This window comes from Rhineura floridana, chromosome 4, assembly GCF_030035675.1.
Source record: "Rhineura floridana isolate rRhiFlo1 chromosome 4, rRhiFlo1.hap2, whole genome shotgun sequence".
Lineage (NCBI taxonomy): Eukaryota > Metazoa > Chordata > Lepidosauria > Squamata > Rhineuridae > Rhineura > Rhineura floridana.
The window spans coordinates 132,065,415-132,090,638 of NC_084483.1; the positions used below are offsets into that span (position 1 = coordinate 132,065,415).

The following is a 25,224-nucleotide window of genomic DNA, read 5'->3' on the forward strand; positions in this document are numbered from 1 at the left end:
CTTACCACGAGGTTCTGGTTTCTTTATCCGGTCGGGGCTACGCGGAATTGTGCAGGGATGGCCACATAGCCAAAATGACGACACCCTCCCCCTAATTCTGTAGTATTACAACTGCCTGCAAAGTCCCTGTTTGCGTGTTTTAAAGGGAGGGGAGGGAGGCTGCGGGACGGCTTCCTTCTTAAGGAGACCAGACTCAAAAGATCTCCGATGGAAAAGAAGGGGGATGGATTTAAGTCTCCCCTGAAAAATGGGGGTGGTATCCCAGCTCATTTCAAGTATAATCGTATCAAATTACCCCCACCCCCAATGAGGCAGCCTCTTCCATACCCAGAACAAATGGAGGCTGCTTCTGTGCCCGATTTTTACTCAAGTAAATCGCAATGCAGGATAGGGTTCCTATTCCCTCATGGGCAGCTTTTGGGGGGCCTCATCACATGCCGGTTGTGGGCAGAGCAAAAGGCAATGAGTGGGTCGACGTAGCCAAAGGCAAAAGTGTACAGAGCGATGGATGTGACTCTTACCTGTGTACTCAAAAAATTATGAAGAGAGAATTTTGGCAAGGAAAGGTTGCAATGAAGTAAAGAAAAGCGGCACTTAATGAAATGTCTTTTTCCATGCAATTGCCCAGGAGTAGGAACTATGTCTTCTTTCACATGTGACGCACCCTAAGCATGCTCTGATGACTACATTATTATACTGCCAGCTTATAGTCACTGTTGGTCAATACATACGGGGGTCAAGGCTGATTTTTCTCCATGCAAGTTAGCAGTGTGAAACAGGAAGATGAGTGGAGGTAACAGGGACATTCTAGTCCCACTCATGCAACATCATCTGCCATGCTTCAGCTAGGTCATCCTTCTTAGAGAAGGGAATTGATCACCTTGAGGGTGTGAGTTGATCACTGCAAGAGTAGAATGGTCTTCCTGTAGTAGGTAATACTTATGGTCACTGAAGAGTTCTCATGATCACTACAAGAGCATGAAATACAATAACTGAATACTTAACACTTCTCTTGCAGGACTGGCAATTTCTCCCGATTTTATTTTTCAGTTCTTTTAAACATAACCACCCAAAGCAGCATCAAGATAACAAACTCTCACGTGTTTCTCGTCTCTCTTCCAACCCCCTCCATTTTTAAAATCAAAAATTATTTTGGTGGTGGCACAAAATGTTAGCTTACTTTTATATTGTTCCCTCTGATTCCTGTCAAGCATATATGCACAGATAGTATTACTGATGAGGGCAAAGGCTAAGAATCATCCCCATTACTAACAAGTCACATTATTTCTAATATGCACACCATGAAGTTGCTAAATTTATAAAATATCCATAGTATATTTTAGGCACCCTTTCTTAGTTCAGGTCCCTCCCATTTTTTTAAGATTTCCAGTGAAGAAGATGAATGTTGAACAGCTTTTGTCAACCTGGTGCCTTCTAAATGTTTTAGATTGTAACTCCCAGCAGCCCCAGCCAGCACGACTGCAGTCCAAAACAGCTGGATGGTTCCAGGTTGGCAAAGATTGTAGGAACTGAACTTTTTATACACAGATACCATCCTATTAGGAGGTCTGTTCTGCATGGCGTCGGAATCAGGCCCTTAGTGTTGTAGCACCTACTGTTTGGAACTCCTTCCCATTGCATATCAGACAGGTACCTTTGTTGTCTTCTCGGCACCTGCTAAAGATGTTCCTATTTCAACAAGTCGTCTAAAATATCCAGTTGGTATCTGTCTTGGATTTGAATTGATTTTATATATGTGCTGCTGTTGTTTTAAGCTATTTTTACATTTATAATGTTTTAAAATTGTTTTTATATATGTAATTCTTTTAACTATTTTGTATATGTACTATATATGTTATATTGTAAATCGCTTTGGGATGCCTCATAGAATCAGAATAGTAGAGTTGGAAGGGGCGTATAAGGCCATCAAGTCCAACCCCTTGTTCAATGCAGGAATCCAAATCAAAGAATTCCCAACAGATGGCTGTCCAGCTGCCTCTTGAATGCCTTGAATCATGGAAGTGATTCATAAATGAAATAAATAATAGTAGTAATATTTGTTTAAGAGTAGCATACGTACACACACGTGTGCAAAATCTCACATACATCATCCACACATGAAGAGCATAAGTGACAATATGCTTTTATAAAACCTAACAGTAAGCGAAGAAAAACAATGCAATACACAATACGCTGAAGTCACCAGTGTGCAACAGTTGAAAATAAAAAGTATTCCTCTGTTAGATTTTAATACTTAAAAGAGTTGCATATACTTAAACAGTTACATCATTGGCATTTTGTGAAAATCACTTCCATGAAAGGAACAGAATAATATCTTCATAAATGCAAGAACACCCAATGATACTATTCCTTAAATATTGCTTTTAATGCAATGTCCTTAGTTGTTCAATTACATTTTTTCACAACAAAATAATTATATAAAAGCTACAATTTCCTTATGACAAACATTTCAGATGTTAACAGCGTGATTCTGCTAAATGCTAGTTGTGGGTGAAGGAGGGAGAGGAATGATGTTTATTAAAGAGAATATTAAGCATCAATGCTGACAAAGTTCTTTGAGTGGCAATGAGAGTATTTTGGACTTCAGAAATTTTCTCTCGTAATTGTGTAGCAGCAGGAACATTTCAAAGTGGGAAGTATATTCTATAGTCTTTTGTTAACTTGCTGTTCATAATCTGCTTTACTTCCAACTGTTCACAGTTATAGTGTGCAGAAGGCAAGCCACTCAAGATCCTCGGATTAAAGTCTTGCAGCCACTGGTTTTCTTACAGGTATCCTAGATTCTGAAAATTAAGAATACAGTGAGAGTTAGTTCTGAGAGAGAGACAGACAGACAGACAGACAGACAGACAGAGACTGATCCTACATAAAAGTTATAGAAGCACCACAATGTTATGCAGGGATAGAGCATATTACAAAAGTACCCCTTAACAGTAGCCTGGACCTGAGAAGGAAGCTCTACTTTGGGCTGGAAAACCGAAGAGGCCACCATTACGGATGTCAGACAGGGCATGTTAATCAGACAGATGATTCCTTCTGAAAATGTTAAGCCAGGAGGTAATAAAGGCTTTGATTTGGATTCCTGCATTGAGCAGGGGGTTGGACTTGATGGCCTTATAGGCCCCTTCCAACTCTACTATTCTATGATTCTATACTCAGCTAAAATGTTGATGAAAAACATTTATATTATAATAGCCACTGACTATTATATAAACCATATATTATGATTTATATTATAATAGCCACTGGCTGCAAACAATAAAAATCTGACAGACTATATATTTTAAAAAACCTTCCCATCCTCATCCCCCAACTTTTTTCCCACAGTAATTAGCCAAGACGTTTGAATGGCCTGAGGCTCCTGCCAGACACCAAAAGGATATGCTGATCTTCCCTCTCCCCAAGCTTTTCCTTACTAGCACCATTTTTAAAATGTCAGGATGCTATTGCGACTCCTCTTTTCCTTTTTGTGAATATATATTTTTATTAATTTAATCCATAGAAACATACAAAGAACAGAATATAAAACAAAATTCTGAACAAAGCTTAAATAAATTTCCATTCCAGAGACTAATAGGCTCAGATTTGGCCATACTATTATCATTTTAGAGACCACACGTAATGCACTCAATATACTCCAATGAAACAATCCTGACAATGTGAGACTATCAAGCAGAATGCCATACACCAAGGGCCTAGCTTTCAGCATGCCATGTTTTACACTTGAAAAAAAGATCCTCCTCTTCCTAGGAGGTTGCTAACTGTTCAGCTACTGTTTACCTGGAAAGAAGAAAAATGACACAACAAAGCTGGGCTCATTAGAGAAGTCAAGGGATTAACATTACTGAGGACTCTTTACATATCTCTGAACATATACCATATTAATATTAGCTAGCTGGAACGGGACTTTTGACCATTGTACTTTACAAAGCACAAAAACTAATTACATTTATATTCCACTCTGCTAGAACAGCTCAGAGCAGCAAATATTCCATAAATTGTCTAGGCCCAGATATGCTGAGCATCATAAGAATTCAGGACCAAGATACATCATTTTCTAAAATTGTATTGAGGAGGTTCTGCTCTAGAACAGGTATACATCTGTGAAAAAGAAAAGGCCCAAGAAACATCCAGTTTTTAATACTAAATCTCTACCATTCAGTTTCTTCTACTGCCCCCCCCATCATTTATAGAAATATTCACTAATAGGCAAAAACGTACCTATAGCCTACAGCTATTTCTATCAAACTTTAAAAAGCAGGGAAATTGGGCAGCTATAGTGAATGCACCAGGGGAGCAGGAGACCCGAACTCCTCTCTGAGATATTGGACTGCCCTACAAATTGGACAAAATGCAAACACCATTTGGGTTGGTCTTTCACAGTCCAATCCACTTCCTGTATGGCTTGGAAGAATTTGGTAACATGCCTCTGAGCATATGGTGAGTGGTGGCAACACCTGCCATCTCCAAAGACAGAGAATTATATTTTTGTATGTTTGTTGGTGTTCTTACTTTGCTTCTTTCCTGTCTTACTAATGTTTCTACAGAGAATCTAAACTAGAAAATTTTATTTTCCTCATTATTCATCCCAGAAATCTATGTCAAATTTATTTTTATTAATTTCAAAGCCTTTTTATTGGTCAGTGTCATATGATGGCGAAGACAGCATTTTTTGTGTTTCAAATTGGAGATTATGTTCTATTTCTATTTTGGGTGCATTAACAGTGGAATCTGAAACTGCAGTTTGATGTAAAATCAGACTGATTCCAGATATGTTGCTACTTCAGCAATGACTCTAGCTGTTGGAAAAAACAGGATGCATGTTTTCAGCCTGCTATGTTTAAACCACTTCATTTAAGGCAAGGTGGGCAGAGTCAATTAAAAACATAGAGCACACCTAGCATTTTGCTAGAATATATTTCACCTCCCACCGTTTTATCTTGTGCAAATTGAGACACTCCTGAGGTCCACTGGAGACTATTCTGCAGAAGTCAGTGCCATTATTCCACAATTATGTTTGGAGTTTTTTTAATGTAAATTTTGCAAAGTGTTGCTATGCTTCACATATTCACAGAAATAGAAAAAAAGAAAACAATTTCCTATAGGAAACTTCACTAAAATTGTAAAGTAAATCAGACATATTCAAAGTGACCATCTGAACTATATCAACTATCTTAATAATGTTGCTTCCTCCCTGCTAAAACAAGATCAGCACAGCACATGTCTTCTTTCTATTCTTTGGGCTGATTGCAGGTGTTGCCACCACTTGCCATATGCTCAGAGGCACATGTTTCCAAATTCTTCCAAGCTACACAGGAAGTGGATTGGACTGTGAAAGACCAACCCAAATTGTGTTTGCATTTTGACAAATCTGCAGGGCAGTCCAATATCTCAGCGAGGAGTTCAGGTCTCCTGCTCCCCTGATGCATTCACTATAGCTGCCCAATTTCCCTGCTTTTTAAAAGTTTGATAGAAATAGTTGTGGGCTATAGGTACGTTCTTAAACAGCAAGGTTTTTTGCCTATTAGTGAATTTCCCTGCTTTTTAATCCGGGAGGTAAGCAATGGGAACCTGTCCAAGTTTGCTGAGAATGGATTGATCATTTGCATGCTTATTGAGTTCAATGGGATTTACTCCTATGCAATCTTGGTTAGGATAGGAAAAACTGACCATGGGGGAGGAGGAGTGGGAAGAGGAAGGAGCGTATTGGAGGGGGGGAAAGGAAGGGGGAGGGGAGGGCAGGTTTGATTATTTGCATGCTTATAGAGTTCAATGGTATTAACTTCCATACAATCATGCTTAAGATAGGTAAAACTGACCATGGGGAGGAGGAAGAGGAAGGGGAAGGAGGGGATGGGGATGGGGGGACAAAGGAAGGGGCAAGAGGGAGGGGATAGGAGGGAGGGGTTGATCATTTGCATACTTTTTGAGTTCAGTGGGATTTATTTCTATGCAATCATGTTTGAAAATGGAAATGGACTGCCTTCAAGTCGATCCCCACCTATGGCGACCCTTTCCTCTGAGGCTGAGAGGCAGTGACTGGCCGAAGGTCACCCAGTCAGCTTCATGGCTGTGTGGGGATTCGAACCCTGGTCTCCCAGGTCATAGTCCAACACTGACCCAGGGAAGGGGCAGGGAGTGGAGGGTGAGGAGATTGGGTGTGTAAGCACTGGGCAGAAGGGAAGCCCATTTCCTTTCAAAAAGAAAAACATTGTGAACAGTATCATTCTTTTTCAGGCTTTCCCCCACCTTTTTATTCTACAGCAGGCACATGAAGCCTCCCACCCAAATTTAAACCAAAGCTTTCCCTGGCCACATCCACATCAGGCCTTTATTTCACTTTGGACAGCCATGGCTTCTCTCAAAGAATCCTGGGAAGTGTAGTTAGTGCAGGGTGCTGAGAGTTGCTAGGAGATGCCCTGTCCCCCTCACAGACTTCAATCAGAGTGGCTGACTGTTAAACCAGTCTGGCTGCTGGAGCTCTCTCAGTGAAACAGGAGTCACCTCTCAGCACCCTTCACAAACTACACTTCCCAGGATTCTCTGAGGGAAGCCATGACTGTCTCAAGTGAAATCAAAGTCTGGTGTGGGTGTGGCCCCCTGCTGAGGCAAGGCCAGCAGCTATGAGTCTGGCATTTAGAATTCTGACAGTTGGTTCTTACTGAGCATGCCCGCGTTATAGGCTGCCAGCCAAAAAATTTTAAATTAATTAAAAATCAGCCATTTTTAAAAACTTTTAAACTGCAGAAGATGAAGGTCAGAGTATGGGGCAAGGTCAGTATTAGGATTACAGGTACTCTGTGAATATGGCTGATTTTTAATGAATTTCAACAGATTATGAGAACTCAGAGAAAAAAGGGCTCTGGGGTTTTTTTTCTCTCTTTTTAGACTTTGAACTCTCTATTTTCTCTGTTTTGTGTATCGCCATGAAAATTGAGAGGGTTGTTAAGCAAGTGTTTCTGAGTTCAGAACTATAAGTTTTGTAAGGTTTTGTTTTGAAATGAGCTTATGGGAAGCATCAGAATGGCATAGGGGGTATTTTCAATTTAACATTGCGGAATGTGAAAAACCCACGCTGGCTATAGTATACAGCCACTCTCATGGCTGTATAATACAAGTAAGGTAGAAAAGTGTTCTGAGTACAATAATAGAAGTTGGCAAAGTGATACAGAGTAGCAGAACAGAACCATATTTTGGTTTTAACCCACCACAGCCAAGGTTCCTTCTCACTTTTCCTTCAGATTAACTTTGTACTTTGGGACCCTTAAATTTCAGTTCACTGTCTTCAAACACAACTGCTTCCAATCTTAAGTAGCATATGCAGAGCAGCCAGAGGTGTTCTCATGGAGATATTTCAGAAAGGTTAACATCACTGCACAGGGGAGACTGAATCCATTCAATTACTTATATTCATGGCTCTGGCAGATTCTAACCTTTCTGAAACTGCTTTCTCTTCATAACCCTATCTCTTGGATCAGAAGAACAACCCTACATGAAGAATGGTTTGCACACAACATTTTCCCAGAGAGGTTTTGTGGATGTGTACACAAGGAATATGTAGCGCTTTTAGCTGGACTAGGGCAAAAATCGGTGTTAGAATTGCTTTTTAATATGTTTTTAAACTTTTTTAAAAAAACAATGTTTTCAACCTTTTTTTAAGATGACTTGAAAGCTTTCTAAAAATGTTTTTAAAGATGTTATGTTTTAATGTATTTTAAATTCTGTTTTTATGATGTTTTAAAGTGCTTTTGTTTGCCACCCTCGGCTCCTGCTGGGAGGAAGGGCGAGATATAAATCAAATAATAAAAAATAATAAATAAAAATCTCTGATTGATTGATTGTATTTATATACCGCCCCATAGCCGAAGCTCTCTGGGTGGTTTACAATAACTAAAAACATTAAAAACAAATACACAAATTTAAAAACACATCTTTTAAAAACAATTTAAAACAATTCAAAACACATGCTAAAATGCCTGGGAGAAGAGGAAAGTCTTGACCTGGCGCCAAAAACATAACAGTGTTGGCGCCAGGCGCACCTCGTCAGGAAGGTCATTCCATAATTTGGGGGCCACCACTGAGAAGGTCCTCTCCCTTGTTGCCAGACTCCCAGCTTCCCATGAAGGAGGCACCCAGAGGAGGGCCTTGGATGTTGAGCGTAGTGTACGGGTAGGTTCGTATTGGGAGAGGCGGTCCATCAGGTATTGTGGTCCTAAGCCGTGTAAGGCTTTATAGGTTAAAACCAGCACCTTGAATCGAGCTCAGAAACATACAGGCAGCCAATGCAAGTGGGCCAGAATCGGTTTTATATGTTCGGACGGTCTGGTCCCTGTTACCAATCTGACCGCTGTATTTTGCACAAGCTGCAGTTTCCGAACTGTCTTCAAAGACAGCCCCACGTAGAGTGCATTGCAGTAATCTAGCTTGGAGGTTACCAGAGCATGGACAACTGAAGCCAGGTTATCCCTGTCCAGATAGGGGCACAGCTGGGCCACCAACCGAAGTTGGTAGAAGGCACTCCATGCCACCGAGGCTACCTGAGCCTCAAGTGACAGAGACGGTTCTAGGAGAACCCCCAAGCTATGAACCTGCTCCTTCAGGGGGAGTGCAACCCCATCCGGGACAGGCTGGAACCACCCACTAGCAGCATCTCAGTCTTGTCCGGATTGAGCCTCAGTTTATTAGCCCTCATCCAGTCCATTGTCGCAATAATGGAGCTTTAAAGATGAACAAGATGCATTGGCTGTGTTTCTTTGTTACAGTAAGTCAGGTTGCTGGTTTATCATGGTTTATTTGTGAACGCGCAGTGAGCTCTCTTCCTCTGGTGTGAATGGGAGAAACAAATGAAGAAGTTGCAATTAAGTTTGGCTTTCCATGATGTCGAAACACAGGACCTGGGCTTGTTACTCCCTAACAAGGTAGGTTTTGTAATCCAACAATAAACATAACAGCACTATGATTTAATGCTGGTTAGTATCTTGGCTTGTTAAGGAAGCAACCAATCTGATAGGTGGTAAGTACTCGGGATAATCAAAATTACATGCAACACTACAAATGGAAACAAATATGCACCAAAGAAACATTCAAAGCCATATAAGAGGACTGGGCATTCAATACTAAAAAAAAGACACATGCAAATAAGACCCTGTGACTTTGGAAAAAACTCTCAAATTTTATAGTTCTCCATCCATGAACAAAGACACTTACCAAACATTCCTATCATTTTACTTAGAGCTTCTTTATTTAAACTGTAAGTGAATCCATCACTCCTGCGGACAAAAGAACAAGAATTGAGCCACATAATTTTCTATTTTTATACACCCCTTCCCTAAAAATTCTAGGATGGTTTACAACACATAAATACCAACACAATAGAGACAGTCCATTAAAATCCAATACATACAACAAAAAACAGCCCCATCCACAGTAGCTGAACAATTGTTAATGGCACTGATATCAACAACCAGCCAAGGCTTGAGTGAACAAGTATGTTTTCAGCAGAGTTGTCACCTGCCTTACTTCAAGTGGAAGAAGATTCCACAAGCTAGGCACCTCAAGAGAAAAGTTCCTGTCCCTGGTTGTCACCAGATAAGATTTCTATAGGCTTTGGCACAACCAGGATAGCCTAAGCCTGAGATCTCAACAACTAGGCAGATTTGGGGAGAAGTCCCATTGCACATGCACTTATTTAATTGAATACTCCCATAGAGATATAAACCCCTGATTAAGGAAAAACAGAAACAAGTTCAAAGAGAATCATGGTTATGCCTAATACAGGCATCAAGGACAATGATTCAGCAACATTTTAGAGGGTGATTTTGAGGGGCTGGCAAAATACAACAGTTGGCTTGCAGTACCATATGCCTATTAATGCTTGGGAGTCGCACTTCTGTGCTATATATGCGAAGGAACAGATCTCTCAACAAACATTGCTAACTACTTTTAACAGTTTGCCTGGGTGGCCTCCTGTATCTATACCTGAAGTCACAAACCTTATTTCTAACCTTAAACCTGGCAAACCTCCTGGAGAGGATAATATACCACCTGAGTTGCTTAAAGCCACTAGAGAGGAGTGGTGGGCTCCAGTTCTAGTGGCCTTATTCACTTGCATTGATCACTCAGTGTGCATCCCAGAGGACTGGGGCTTGCTATTATCATTCCAACATACAAAATGGGAGATCAGACCCTGAAAACTACAGACCCATCAGCCTGTTAAGTATTATCAGTAAACTATATAAGTAAGCCATTTACATGAGAAGTTATCAAATTGGCTGGAACAAGAAACTACTCTAGAAGATTAACAGGCTGGTTTCAGGCCAGGGTGATCTACTATGGATCAGGGCCTTGTCCTCCAACATCTTGTTGGAAAATACACATTACCTAAGGAGGGAACTCTCTATGCAGCTTTCATTGATTTCAAATCAGCTTTAGATTTAATTCAGAGGGATAGACTATGGAAAACATTTGAGGACACCAACATTGATAGATGTTTGTTACCACTTATTCGCAAACTATATGAAAATACTCATCTGAGGATTAGTTGCAATTGTGCCAGCCAGTTATCTGATTCTATTCAAACTTTCAATGGAGTAGAACAGGGATATATAGTTGCCCCTATTTTATTTAATTTTTACATCAACTCCTTAGTTAAAAGCTTAGCGGAAGTTAACTCCCTTCCACCGAGTTTGGCAAATAGATCCTTGTCAATTCTCCTGTACACTGATGATGTGGTGCTTCTCTCCTTGACAAGTATAGGTCTAAGACGCCTTCTAAAAGCTGTGGACTCTTATTGCAATAAGGAATGTCTGGCGATTCATTACGTTAAGTCCTAGGTTTTAGTCTTTACCAGGAAGAGAATAAAGCATAAATAGTAGATTAACAACCATCTTATTGAATTCCCCTGACAGAGCTCCAGCGGCTAGAGTGGTTTAACAGACAGATCCTCTTCTGGTGATTGTACCTCTACGACGGAGAGAAGGCGTCTCCTAGCAACTCTCAGCATCCTTCACAAACTACATTCCCAGGATTCTTTGGGGGAAACCATGACTGTTTAAAGTGGAATAAATGTCTGGTGTGGATGTGGCCAGGGACAGCTTTGGTTTAAATTTGGGTGGGAAACTACATGTGTCTACTGTATTATAAAGGGTGTGGGAAGCCCCAGAAGACAATGATGCTGTTAACAATGTTTTCCTTTGGAAAGGAAAGAGGCTTTTCCTCTGCCCGGTGCCCACCCACCCAATCTCCTCCCCCCCTTCCCTTCCTCCCCACCCTACCCTTCCCCCCTTCCTTGCCCTGTCCTCCCCCAGGTCAGTTTCACCTATCCTAAGTATGATTGTACAGGAGTAAATCCCACTGAACTCAAATCAGCATTTAAATGATCATACCTACCCACCCACCCCTCCCCCCCCACCCCTTGTCCCCCTCCCCCCTCTTCCTTCCCACCTCCTGCCCCCCTCACCCCTCCCCTTCCAATCCCCTCCATCCTCTTTCCCCCCTCCCCCCTCCCTCCCCCCTTTCCTTCTCCCCGATGGTCAGTTTCACGTATCCTAAGCATGATTGCACAGGAGTAAATCTCACTGAATTCAATAGGCAAGGAAATGATCAGACCTGCCTTTCCCCTCTCCTCCCTCTCCTTGTGCTCAGAGGCATATGTTACCAAATTCTTCCAAGCTACAGGAAGTAGATTGGATTGTGAAAAGCCAACCCAAATTGTGTTTGCATTTTTACAAATTTGTAGGGCAGTACAATGTCTTAGAGAGGAGGTCAGGTCTCCTGCTCCCCTGGTGCATTATAGCTCATTATAGCTGCCCAGTTTCCCTACTTTTTAAAGTTTGATAGAAATATATGTTGGCTACAGGTACGTTCTCAAACTGCAAAGTTTTTTACCTATTAGTGAAGAATTATAATTAAATAATTATAATACTAATGGCTCTTTCAATGCTGATCTGGAATTGGGTCAGAAGGATTAATGTCTTGGTTGCAATGCAGAGTAATCACTGGAATAATACAGAACTGCTCAGAGTGAGTAAACTGGTTTCAGCCAAATATTCTACAGCAACAGTAGTGTATCTGGGCAGCAATTATCTGCAGATTCAGCTATCAATCCAAAGAAAGATATTCATGCACAGAAAAAGCTTTACTGCCGATTTAAAGGTCTAGGACGGAGGTGTGGAACCTCTGGGCAGGGGGCCAATCTTGGCCCACCAGGGGGTCCAATTTGGCCCACAAGGCCATTTTCCCAAAATCACGCCTACCCACCCATCAGCTGATGTCACTGGTGATGTCAACTGATGGGTAGGAGGACAGAATTTAATCTGCATTTACTGTGCATCCTGTTGCCAGCAAAGAACAGGATCATGCAGACGAAGCAGAATTTCATCCCCACTAATCAGCTGATCAGCAGGGGTTAAATCCGGCTTAGTTCAAGCAGCCCAGCATTCCTGCTTGAGCCTGCAAAAACTGGAGACTCACACAGGAGTGGAGGCTGTTGAAACCTTCTCCTTCAATATCCGAGTGGGTGGGTGCTGGCTGGGGCGGAGGAGAAGAAAGGAGCCTGTATTGTACAGGCTCCTTTCTCCTCTCCCCCTCACCTGCTGGCGTCTGAGGGACTTTTCTCCTCTCTCCCACCCGCCCATTTAACATCCGAGAGAGCAAGCAGGTGGCAGCAGGTGAGAGAGGAGAAAGGAGCCTGTACAATGCAGGCTTCTTTCTCCTCCTCTGCCATCTGCTCACTCCGATGTTTAAAGGGCTTTGCTCCTCCTTTTGGTGGATAATTCCCTGCTTGCCTGTATATTTTTGGCAGCAGCAGAAATGCGTGTTTTGTCACTGACCAAACTGCCACCCCCACGGCAACCAATTTGTAACAGCACCCACAACACCTCCTCAATATTCCAAATATGCCCACTGGCCTAAAAACGTTGGTGACACATTATCGATGCCAGGGATGGGGAACATTGCATTCCCTTTTGGGGAACCTTCCAGGACTGGATCCAAGTGGTGGGTGGGCCAGAAGCAAACGCGGGCAGAGCAACAGATGGGATTTACATTCTACACATACTCACACCCCTCTCCATCCTTCATCTAAGAAACAAGAGGCATTATCATAGTTCATTGAGTCATTCCATTTAGGCAAAAGCATTCAAGGAGGGCAGAGAGAAAGCCTGGTGAAGAGTGTGGCACAGCTTAGAGAAAGTCCCAAAGGCCACAAAGAGAAGCCCCTGGCATACACAGTTCGAAAGCACAGAGCACAATGAAGATTTCCATGGTTGCCAAGTCACCACATGCCTCCTTAGAAACTGGGCAAAGCCAAAGTAGTTTTTGGAAGCAATGGCTTAAATCCAGTAGAGTTAGTTAGGCTTCAGCCCATCAATTTCAATGGGCTGAAGCACGCCTAACTCTGTATTGGATTTAACCAATGCAAACATGATCATCTGATTTCGACTGAAGTTTGGTAGGGAGTCAACTAGTAAAGTAAGAAGAACTGACTCACAGTTAAAACTGATGAAGAGTCCAATTTTGCCACATTTTGTCTTTTCTGTTTTTAAATTAGGCATTTTTGCAAATTGGTTTTATGCTGTGGGGTTTATTTTTACCTTCTTTAACCAATATATGAACTGGGGTTTTTACGATTGCTGTTTTGCTTTGAAAGCTTTGTATCATTTATACAAGACTTTACACCCCAACTTTCTTGCAAATAATTTCAACTATGGGGAGTTGGGTCCCAAACACAAACTTACATTTTCATCCTTGTTGCAACACCTAGTCGTACAAGAGCTGCCAAAGCATTTTTCTGCATGTCTGAAGAGAGGACCTCATAACACTGAGTGCTTCCTAAACAAGAGAAAGGGGAGCAATTTAAACTTCAGTCCTCCTACCCAAAAGTAAAACAAAGCATTGCACTGTTCAAACACACACACACACGCACACACACACCTGCCTCAAGAAGCTGAGAAGCAAAGCTTCGGACTCCAGATATAAACTGCTTCTCAGTAAAGGCCTCTTTTGTTTCCTTAGAGAGGCACTTGCAGATTATCTAGAGAAAAAACAGTAACATTAAAACCTCTGGTTGCACAGCACATTACCAAATGGTCACTACTCTGTGACAAACATTTTTTGGGAAGATAAGTTTGCAACAAAAGTATAAACATTTTGAGTTGAAAAACACTTCATAGCATTTTAAAGAGTTGACCTGTGCTCTAAAGAGCTACTTCCAGGGGTCAGTAGGATTTGACATTCCTCATACTATATCTCAGTCTGCTTTTGAACCCCCTCTTGGTTTTCAAAGCAGTTTGTCATATGGCATGTGTGGGGTGGGGGATGCTGTTTGAACAAAACAAGATTTCTTTTGACATAAGGCTATGGGAACCCACAAGGAGAGGGGTGGAACTGTAAGGGCTGCAAGGCTGGACTTCGTTCCACAAGTAACACTAATCTCAACTTATTTATTCAGTGTTTATATCATTGAATAAAAGATACTATCCAGTTATCTATAAAATATCAGCTTGATCAGGAGATGTGACCCTAAGTAAGAGGGCATGTGCTGTTTCCTTTCTAGACACATCTGTGTTTAACCTCTGAAGCCCTAAACAGCTGAAGTTATGGAGATACATAAACGGCCACCTCCTTCCTCATGAACCCCCCTCTTCCTTCAAGGAAGAGTGTAACCCCTCCCAATGCAGGTAATCCACCTAACTCCTGGAAATGAAAAGTGCCCACCTACAGCACCCCTTCTTATCAGTTTATGGGCCCCCACCCAGCCCACTGATGTCTCCAAGACCAGTCCAACACTTGTGCAGTCTCTCCTGATTCATATGAAACGTAAGAGGTTGTATGTCATCAGTATGCTGATGGCAACATGCTCCAAATCACCAGATGACAGTGTGATGTTCCTATATATTAGTGTATATATGGTAAGTGCTGGTTGTTTAGAGTATACATGGTAAGTAGTGAAAGAGGAGGGGGAGTGAATGGGCAATAGAATGCTTGATGATTGGCTGAATGTTTAAAATGGCTGACAGTATAAATGAAAGGATGACAGGAAAATCTGGGTGAATGTGAGGTGGTGAATTGTGGAATCTGGGGGGAGAAGAGAAAGAGTGGATTGCTTGATGGGGTTTAGAGAGTTGTTTACCAGGAGGGAGGTGGAGTTCGGATTAGTATTGAGTAAAACCATATGCTTATGTGCCTTAAGAAGAAATCTTGTTAATCTTGTTAGCTTTGTTATCTGTAATAAATACTTAATTTGGTGTACCAAAGGCCTGATCCTTGGCTGGGGTTTCACAGACCAGAAGGGAGGGTAAGGTAATGACCAAGGCTGAAGGGGAACTGTAACAAATGGTGGCAGCGGTGAAGAGAATAACAATACCAGTATTCAGAGTCTCTGGGAATACTAGTATTGGGACGTTACTGGTGGTTGCCTAGCAGGGGGATCTGTTGAGATCTGTGCTAGAGCGGGGAGAGAAATCATAAGAGAGAGCGGTCCGGACTGGTGGAGTCCCTGGTGGTGCCTAGAGACAGGCAGTAACCACGAGCAGGTAGGAACCTGACAGGGAGAGCCAGGGAAGGACGCCTCACAGACAGCTCCGAACAGTGTCCAATACATGGAATTACAATGCTGAATACATCTTGAAAAATGAATTAAATACTTAATCTCAGTTTTCTCAACAGTCACAAAACCCTTGTGCCTCATATTATCACTCCCCATAAAAGGAAAAGAACAGAGACGGGTGAAAAGAACTTAGCAGTTATTTTGTACCTGGTAGCCTTCCACAAAAGGCCTGAACATTGCAGTCAAGAAAGAGATTACACTGCTTCCTTTCTCTGTAACAAAAATTTGCTGGGAAGTGGCTTGAACTGCACCACATTTTGTAAGTAAGAAACAACCTTCTTCAAAATCCTAGAAATTAAACCAAAGTTGTTATTTTTTCTTAGTGGGCCTAATGCCATGCAGACAATTACAGACATCCAACATATGCATTTCTGCCTAATGAGGTACAGTAAATAGGTCTAATATACCTAAACATCTGTATCTAACTTGAATTTCAGTGACAAAGGGGCAGGCTGGGATTGTATTTGCTATGGTAGCTGGTTCCTTTGTGATATCAAAACAGTAATCTAATGTATGAAGTTAGACATGAAGTTAGATTACACACAATAATGGCAGAATAATATGGTGGAAATGGAGTCTGGTTACACAAATCCAAATCAAAACCGGTTGTTCAAAATAAGGCAGCTAAAGCACATGCATCTTCACTAATAAAAGGTAAAGGTGTCCCCGCACTTGTAGTGCGAGTCGTTTCCAACTCTTAGGGTGACGTCTTGCGACGTTTACTAGGCAGACCGTATATATGGGGTGGGATTGTCAGTTCCTTTCCCGGCCTTTCTTTACCCCCCAGCATATGCCGGGTACTCATTTTACCGACCACGGATGGATGGAAGGCTGAGTGGACCTCGACCCCTTTTACCGGAGATTCGACTTCCTCCTTCCGTTGGAATCGAACTCCGGCCGTGAGCAGAGCTTTCGGCTGCGTTACCGCCGCTTACCACTCTGCGCCACGGAAGATCTTCACTAATACAGTACAATAATTTGAGTATGTTCCATTGATTTTTCTGTTTCTGCTTTGCCTCTGTTAAGATAAAGAATTTTCCAATTAGAAATAAAATGGTAAGAATTACACATATTATAGTTTGCTACAATCTCACCCACATCTCCATATTAGAAAAAAAAATTACCCCTAAAATGGTTATATCCTAACATGTTAAATTGAGGAGGTTCATGGAAGGAAAGTTTCCTATCCTTAACTCCCTCCATAGCCACCTATCCCCACTGCCAAGCCTCTCTGGAGGATTGAGGGTCCTCCCAAACAATGGGGAAAGAAGCAAGAGGCTACCTGGGGAAGGAAGAATGGAAAGCTTCACTTCCATGAATTTGCTTAAGTTACCCTATCTTAAGATCCAAGCCAATAAAAACAACAAAGAGTCTGGTACCTTAAAGCAGGAGTGGTGAACCTTTTCACAGCCTGGTGGGCCTCTCTGACTCTGCCAGGCCAACTTTGATGGGTGGGGCCACCCACATATCAATCACCTGGTGTCAACAAGACATCAGGTGATGGACTGAGCATGGATCTTGTGCAAAGCCTCTTGTGACCCACTCTCAATTCATTATCAAAGAAAGGTGAAAAAAGTACATGTTGCACCAATGGGGGCCAATTACTTTATGTAATGAACTAGCCATTCCTGGTCTTTATTCAGCCCATAAAAATTCCTTGCAGGCTCTCAATCTGCCAACTAAGGATAAGTTTTTTGTTCTGTATCTGTGGACTGGATTCTTGTCCACAAAACCTTAGGCCACTAACTGTTTGTTGTTGCTTCAACAGACCAATATAGATATGCATTTGGAATTAGTTTACAGTGAGATTGTTCAGACATTACAATAAACCATGGTTTAGCATTATGAGGATAAGCTGTAGCAAGCCTTGGGTTGGTACTCTCCCCTTCTTCTCCAGCATTGCAATGAGGAGTTTGGAAGCTTTTGCTTCCATTTTAGACTAACTGCAGCTTGTTGTAACTGTAGTTAATCTTAAGTATGGTTTGTTGAAACAATCTATCTTCAAACCATGGATTATGAAAATGGCTTGTTTCAATAAACCAGTCAAGATTAACTACAGTTTAAGTTTTGAATACTACAAACTACAGCTAGTCTTAAAACCAAAGCAGAAGCTCCAAGGCTCACTGCATCTCATCATTGTAACACTAAATCATAGCTTAGCATTACAAGTTTTTTCCCAAAATCTGCTCCAGAGGATCCCCCAACCCTCTGGAGTGGGTTTTGAGGGTGTGCTTGGGGCTGCAGGAAGAACCAGAGGAGCGACATGTTCCATTGCGCAAGAAGGAATCTGTTGTGTGAGCAGAACAACAGATTGCATACAATCCACTTTTCCCCCCAAGGAACTACTAACTCTTGCTTCTGCAAAATTCTATACGTCTTCTTACAGCTGAATCATAAGCATGTTCACTCAGAAGTAAATTCCACTTTTTTTCTGTGGGATGTATTTCCAAATGAAGGTGTACAACATCAAAGTTTTAACCTTCAAACGATCTTGCTCAGTGTCCTTGTGTGTGTGTGTTTGTGTGCATTATGCCTATAAGCACGCAAAATTCTGCATAACAACAGCACCTGGACTGCATGACCAAGAACTTTGAATTAAGTCTCTAGGTTACATAAAAGCTCTAATTGCAAACCAAAATTTAATTGTTAGAAAAATTAGTTAGGATGTATGCTTGTTTCTAAGATAAATGAATTTCAGAATAGGAAATTTGACATAAATCTATGATTTAAACTGGTATTTTGTAGATTTAAATCATGGCCTCAATTGCTTTAATTTAAACAATCCATCCTTTTTAACAATAATCATTATGTTCAGGCAGCCCATTTTGTCTACATTACACCCTGGGATTTTTTAGAATGAAGTTAGCTTGACTGGAACAGCTGTTCCCAGCTAGCAACAGAAACTAACAGTTGGTACTGTGTGACAACTGCAAATGTTTCACTTGCCAGGAGGGATTTCTACTCTTCGCAAACTATATCAAGATTAGAGGAGATGACTTGTCATTTGAAGAGTCCTTGAACATTTTAGAACTGAACACGCTGAACTATTTCAATGACCAAGCATTCCTGAGCTTTTCTACTGACAGTACATGAAGTGTACTTGAAGATCTGAACTTCGTATGTCCAGGACAAATTTTCTTTCTTGGGATTACACAGGAGCAAATTGAACCACAGAGTATGTAATTATAGCTTATTAAGGATGGCTTCAAAGAAAGCTTGGGCTGAACAGGCCCTTCCTGTTATTAACTGAAAGAAGCCAAATTTCAACTGAACATCAGGAAAAACCTCCTAATAGTTAGAGCAGTACAACAATGGAACCAATTACCCACAGAGGTGATGGGCTCTCCAGCGCTGGAGGCATTCAAGAGGCATCTGGACAGCCACCTGTTGGACATGCTTTAAATTGGATTCCTGCACTGAACAGGGGGTTGGACTCAATGGCCTTATAGGCCCCTTCCAACTCTACTATTCTATGATTCTATGAAATAATTGTGCATGTTCTTACTTACCCGCATATCCAAAATGGCATTCCCCCAACCATGATGGGGCAGAGAGTACATGTAAAAAGGTAAAAGCAGCAAGGGCTTAAACCAAGCAAAGCAAGGGGGTGGGTTGAGGAAGGGAACACAATCCCAGGTGACAAATAGGATGTAGTACATTACAGATGAAGGGATGGGGAACCTGTGGCCCTCCAGACAGTGGGGGACTACTGCTCTCATCACCACTGGCTATACTGGAATCCAACAACATCTGTGAGTAGGGACAGGGAACTGACACTCTTCTCTGCAGCAAAGATATATGTATGCGGTGTGTGCTTGTTACATATATTGTGTGTGTATGTATGGTGTGTGTGCATGTGAGTCCACAGAAGACATGCCACCCATTTAAGTGAGAGACTGCAACCATTTAAGATTCAGACTGTTAAATAAGTAATAGAATACTCAATGCAAGGAGACCCAAAAATCGTTGATTAGTTGTCAAGCTCATTCAGGTATAGTTGTAAAAATAATTTGATGACATCTGGACCGAGGCTATAACACAACATTATTGAGTTTTGTTTTTTAACCAAAGAAAGTCATGATCACCCTGAAATATTATGACTACTAGTGGTTGATCCCTTTTTATGAGATGCCATAAGGTAGGGATGAGGAACCTGTGGCCCCTCCAGATGTTGTTGAACCACAACTCTCATAATTCCTGAGCATTGCCCATGCTGGCTGGGGCTGATGGGAGTTGGAGTCCAACAACATCTGGAAGGCCACACATTCCCTGCCCCTGCTATAAGGAGAAACTTATCAGACAAGCAAGACTTGCACTTGCTAAGTGGCCAATCCTAGATTTAATAAGAAAAAAACTCCAATAGAAAGCCTTCAAGATCCCCTTCCCTATTTACATTGGGCACAGTCTTGATGCTAGGAAAGTCAATGCGAAATTTCCAAATATATTAAGATATCAAGAGGGCACAGAATACTTTACCTTCAGAGGTATTCCAGGAAAGAAGATAAACTCATCAGAAAAAACATCACGCCAGAAAGTAAAATTGCTATAGACGTCCTCTGGAAAACATAATGTAACTGTTCATGGATAAGCCCTTTCTTCAAATCACTTCACTGTTAAATGAGGATGTCTGCAAGATGCTTATTTTTTAAGACAACAGTATATTTGGAATGATGTGGTTAACCTTAACAATAAATTATGCAATTAAAGTTGTCAGTTTGTACATCATCTCCTTCAACAAGCAGCTACTGCAGAATTACAGTTTACCAAACAAAGACAGTTCACAATCACACGTGCCATTTCTGTTAATTAAGGAGGCTTAGAAGGACTCAAGACAGCAGCTCAAAATAGGTCACAGGAAAGAGAAGCTGCTGCAAGCACAAAGGGCGACTGGGCATCAATTTCAGGAACCGCAAACTGATGTAAGCTTTACATTTTATTTACACTAAACCAGTTTGCATGCATAATGGATAAGAGGTCATAGTGAATTGGCATATTGGATATATTGAGCTTGTGAATTTCCAGAACAGCTTATATTATAATATTATAATATAATATAACAGTCTACTTTAAATAAAAGAGGGAGAGAGGAAGGGAGAAGATATAGACCCTAATCCAGTGCACAGGAATGCTCTATATACCCTTTCCCAATTTTTAGCTCATCCAGATGTGCTCTCAGTCTCACCATGCATAAAATGCTGGTGGGGATGAGGGTGGGGTGAGGAACAAGAGAACAGCTCAAAAAATCTCATCACATGCCTGTTTAGGAAATCACATAACTAAATAATAGGAGTAAATCTATGGTTTAATTTTCATATTTGTGGTATTATAAAATGAATTTACCTTTTCTAGAAGAGTGTGTCATTTGCAACGTGAGCACTACAAGGGCTGGTCGCACAAAGATATTAAGCAATTGGTTCCTGTAGGATCCGCACATGAGGATGGTGAGGGCTTGTTTAAAGACAAGCTCTTCTGGAGCACCACCTCCCATGTCTTTGTCATTAAGAACCACTTGCCCATTGACAAGGCTTGCAATGTTGGCATGTAGAGCAAGGCTGGATCTCACTACTTTGTTGGCACACAGATTATCTAGTGAGAAGACAAGTCAGAAATAAATGCAAAGATCTACACAGTATTTTATTTTAGTTTTGTATTTTGCAGTAACACCACCAAGGAAAGAGGCACCTGATAGGAGACGTGAATTGTTTCAACTAGTGATGGGCAAAACCCCCTGCCTGTTTCAATTCAGAGCAGGTTGTGCCTTTTTGAGGAGATGTGAGAATTCTCCCATACAGCTCAGAAGACACAGCCTAAGGGAGCTCCTCCACTGAGGAACACAGGAAGTGCCTTAGGCGCATCTACACCATACATTTATTCCACTTTAAACAGTCATGGCTTCCCCCAAAGAATCCTGGGAAGTGTAGTTTGTGAAGGATGTTGAGAGTTAGGAGACTCCTATTCTCGTCACAGAGCTACAATTGCCAGAGTGGTTTAACCGTCAATCCCTCTTGCCAGGGAACTCTGGGAATTGTACTTCTATGAGGGGAATAGGAATGTATGGTGTGAATGTGGCCTTATACTGAGTCAGGCCATTGAGCTCAGTATTGTCTACAGTGACTAGCAGTAGCTCTTCAGGGTTTCAAACTGGAGGTCTCTCCCAGACTTACCTGGAGATGCTGGAGATTGAACGTGGGATCTTTTGCATGGAAAGCAGATGCTTTACCACTGAGCATGTTCCTAACTTCCTATGTCCCACCGTCACCAGCCCTCCCAAATTTACCAAGTTGCTGGGGCAAGGGGGTGTGGAAAAACAGGAGGAAAAAGCAGCAACCAAGGTGTCTCGCCAAAGCTTTCCCTAAGTTTCCGAGTCTCTAAAGTGAAGGCTTCAGAACATATCTGGAGCCTCCATTGCTGGTTGGGACCCTGTTCAATGACTTAGCAGAACAAACGACTGCATTTGCATTAGGAGTGGCAGAACAACTGGGAAGCACATTTTGGCTGCTGTTCTCCGTCCCCCACTTCATGCTGCAACTTGGTTAGTTTGGGAAAGTGGGGGGAAACTGGCAGATTAACCACTCTGAGTGGAGGGAGAATTTGGAAGAGGGGGGCTATACTTTCATCCTGTGGTAACATCGAAGTCTTTCTTTTAAGAAAATCAGGCAGGTTTTAGAGTTCTAAAAAGAAAATTCTAGCCTCCCATTGTCCCAAAACATAATAAAAACATAACACAAGCTACATTTGCCCTCAGAAAAGAAATGTATATACAATATTCATTGCATACCAGGCCAATCAAGAAATCCTCCAAATGTCTGAGTTAACCCTTTTAGCCAAAGCGTCTTTTCAAGCAGAAGCTCAAAATCTATGGCTGGTAAATTCTGGAGCAGGACAGCAGCAATTAATATCCATGGGCTCAGAATCATGTTTTCTATTTGCAGGAGTTCCATTTTGTAGGCTACATCACTGACAAACTCCTGGATTTCCTCAGATGGCTTTTGGGGAATATGCCTAAAAGGAAAAGTTCAGAGAACAGAGGCATTCAAAGTCTGGCAGCCTTTTATAGATTTTGTTTGCTTCTGTGAACCCAAAGGGAAGCTTATTTTTTCGGCAGAGGAGCTTTCATCCATTCCACAGCAACTCTGAGGACACAAATGTGGAACCTGTGGGCACCATAGTGTCCTTGAGAACTTCCCTGGCACCCATGAAGCCTCTGACCCTCCCTCAAATCCCCCTTCTTCACAAGGTGGCAAGAGCAATTATCTTTTTTCTCCCTTGCAAGGTATACAGAATTGAAGGAGAAAATAGGACAAGTGATACTCTGTCCTACTTCCTCTTTCAACTCTTCAAGGCTCAGATTAGCACCAGAGCAGATGAAACATGAAAGCAAAGTGACTCAGAGGGAAGGAGGAATAGGGGAGTGATCAGGGAGACGATAATGGAGAGACCTAGGGAAGGCAAGCAGTAGTGCCACAGAGAGGGAATAAAATGGATCCTCTTGAAATTGTATCAAATCACAGATCACATCTGTTTCCACTAACTGAACCATAAAAGTTACAAATCCAGTGCTCTTCAGTGTTGCAAAAACATGGATCCAAGGCAAAAACTTTTATAAGGGATTCCCCTCCCAAACCACCCCCAAATCATAGCTCACTCTGCATTCACAGATGTGTTCTGTATGTAGCATTATTGTCATTCTATGTAAGAGTCATAAAGGTTCATAAAGATCTCAACCTCAGATCAATGTTTTTCTGATACTGGCAACCACTGTATAGGTTTTAATTTGATGGTTGTTGTTTGGAGACCCTGCATAAAATCATTGCCAATTCAAGAGGATCTGTTTTAATTCAAATGTATCGACCTTTCATCGAGATCTCATGGAAAACTAAGTAATGTGTGTTTGTGTGTGTGCGCATGCACACTTTCTCTGGGAAGAGAATGACTGGGGGGAGCAACTAGAAGGGGTGGTGCCCATGCCACTCTCTCAAAACTCCACATGTGGCCACAGGTAACCTTTAATGGAAGCCCACCAGCTGTTCAATTTATTATGCTGTGACCTCACCAGCTGTTCCATTCATTACACTGTATGCTAGAATTAAAATGAAGCATAGCTTCCACTTTCCGAAAGGATTTTGTGGCACTTCTATTTTGGAAAGACAGATTCAGAAGTGCAACCACTGAATCTTACACCAAAGTGTTTTTGTTTTTTTAAGAACAGAAATGCAAGGAATCCTTCTTGGAGAAAGTCTCCAATATTGGGAATGTCTAAGTCAGGTGTGGGGAACCTTTGGCTGAACTACAACTCCCACCAGCCCCATCAAACATGACCAATGGTCAGGGATGTTGGGAGTTGTAGTTCAGCAATATCTGGAGGGCCCAAAGGTTCCCCACATCTGGTTTAAGTAATAATGAGAAATGCATCTTTATTGCAGGGCTGTGGAATCTGTGGCTCTCCAGCAACAATGACAATTGCATGTTAGGAATATGTGGGATCTCCAAAATAGAAGCAATTCCTTAAGTGAAGATGTTTGGATTCCACAGAGGAGTCATGATGCATTTATGCTAGATTTTGCTGATACTTTAACACCCCTCAAACACTGATATCTGACCAATGTTGAAAGCAGGACAAGGGGTCCAATGACTGATCTGATGGACTTGTCTGATATAGTAAAGTTGTTCTTAAATACAGCATAAATGGAGAAAACTACACTATTCAGCTATAGAATTTTAGAATATAATAAAAAACAGACTCAAATGCCAATTTTCCTCCTAAACCATTAAAACATTCATATATTGTAATACCTTGGAACTAAGTTAAATGTACATCTATTGATTCTCCCAGCTGCCAATGTTCTGATTGACACAGGCTGTCCAAAGTATACATGTATGCTTCCGAAATCTTCACTAAGGATTTTCCTGGCTTTCAAGAGTCCCTACAGAGTAAAGAATAAAAACTGAGACATTTGCAGTAGTGGAGATACATGCAGACACACTACATTTATTATTTTACCTTACTTGCTACAGCATCACTTCACAATTTTCAGAGCACTTTAGGACTCTTACATATTTATCCTCACAACCCTGAGTTACGTGACTATTACTTCTCCTTTATAGAAACGAAACTGTGGCCAAGATAAGAAGTTGCCCAAGTAACACAGGCTGCAAATGCAAGAATGAGCCTCAGCAAATCTCAGGCTCCTACAGCATAGATGCAAAAAGAACATCAGGAACTGCTGCTTCTGTTTTAGATTAAACAATTTTTAGCATCATGTCCAAACCCTAAACTGTGATTAATCTTAACTATGGTTGCTTGAAATAAAACAGCTTCACAAACTATGGGTTGCATCCAACTAAATTCTACTCAGAGTAAAGCTATGCAAATTACTATACCTTACTCACTCATGTCCCTTTATTTCAATGTGCCTACTTCAAGTATGAAGTATGGCTTGAAGTTAACTTGTTTCAACAAACTATACTTTATTATTATTATTATTATTTGATTTATATCCTGCCCTTCCTCCCAGCAGGAGTCCAGGGCGGCAAACAAAAGCACTACGAACATTAAAACATTATAAAAACAAACTTTAAAACACATTAAAACAAAA

At 41.4% G+C, this 25,224-nt stretch overlaps 1 protein-coding gene across 6 annotated transcripts in view; it reads right to left on the minus strand.

Moving 5' to 3' along the window:
- Nucleotides 1-2,211: 2,211 nt before the first annotated feature.
- Nucleotides 2,212-25,224, minus strand: part of GNPAT (glyceronephosphate O-acyltransferase) — a 48,265-nt gene continuing 25,252 nt past the window's right edge. For 5 of the 6 annotated variants that reach the window (XM_061624447.1, XM_061624446.1, XM_061624451.1 and 2 more), the window contains 9 exons: nucleotides 24,422-24,552; nucleotides 22,407-22,630; nucleotides 20,969-21,214; nucleotides 20,105-20,184; nucleotides 15,776-15,916; nucleotides 13,954-14,053; nucleotides 13,758-13,851; nucleotides 9,229-9,290; nucleotides 2,212-2,804 (listed from right to left, as the gene is read on the minus strand). In XM_061624447.1, the coding sequence (XP_061480431.1) occupies nucleotides 2,761-2,804; nucleotides 9,229-9,290; nucleotides 13,758-13,851; nucleotides 13,954-14,053; nucleotides 15,776-15,916; nucleotides 20,105-20,184; nucleotides 20,969-21,214; nucleotides 22,407-22,630; nucleotides 24,422-24,552 (1,122 nt within the window). In that variant the 3' untranslated portion in view covers nucleotides 2,212-2,760. The remainder of the gene's footprint in view (nucleotides 2,805-9,228; nucleotides 9,291-13,757; nucleotides 13,852-13,953; nucleotides 14,054-15,775; nucleotides 15,917-20,104; nucleotides 20,185-20,968; nucleotides 21,215-22,406; nucleotides 22,631-24,421; nucleotides 24,553-25,224) is intronic. The other variant, XM_061624448.1, reaches the window with a different exon arrangement.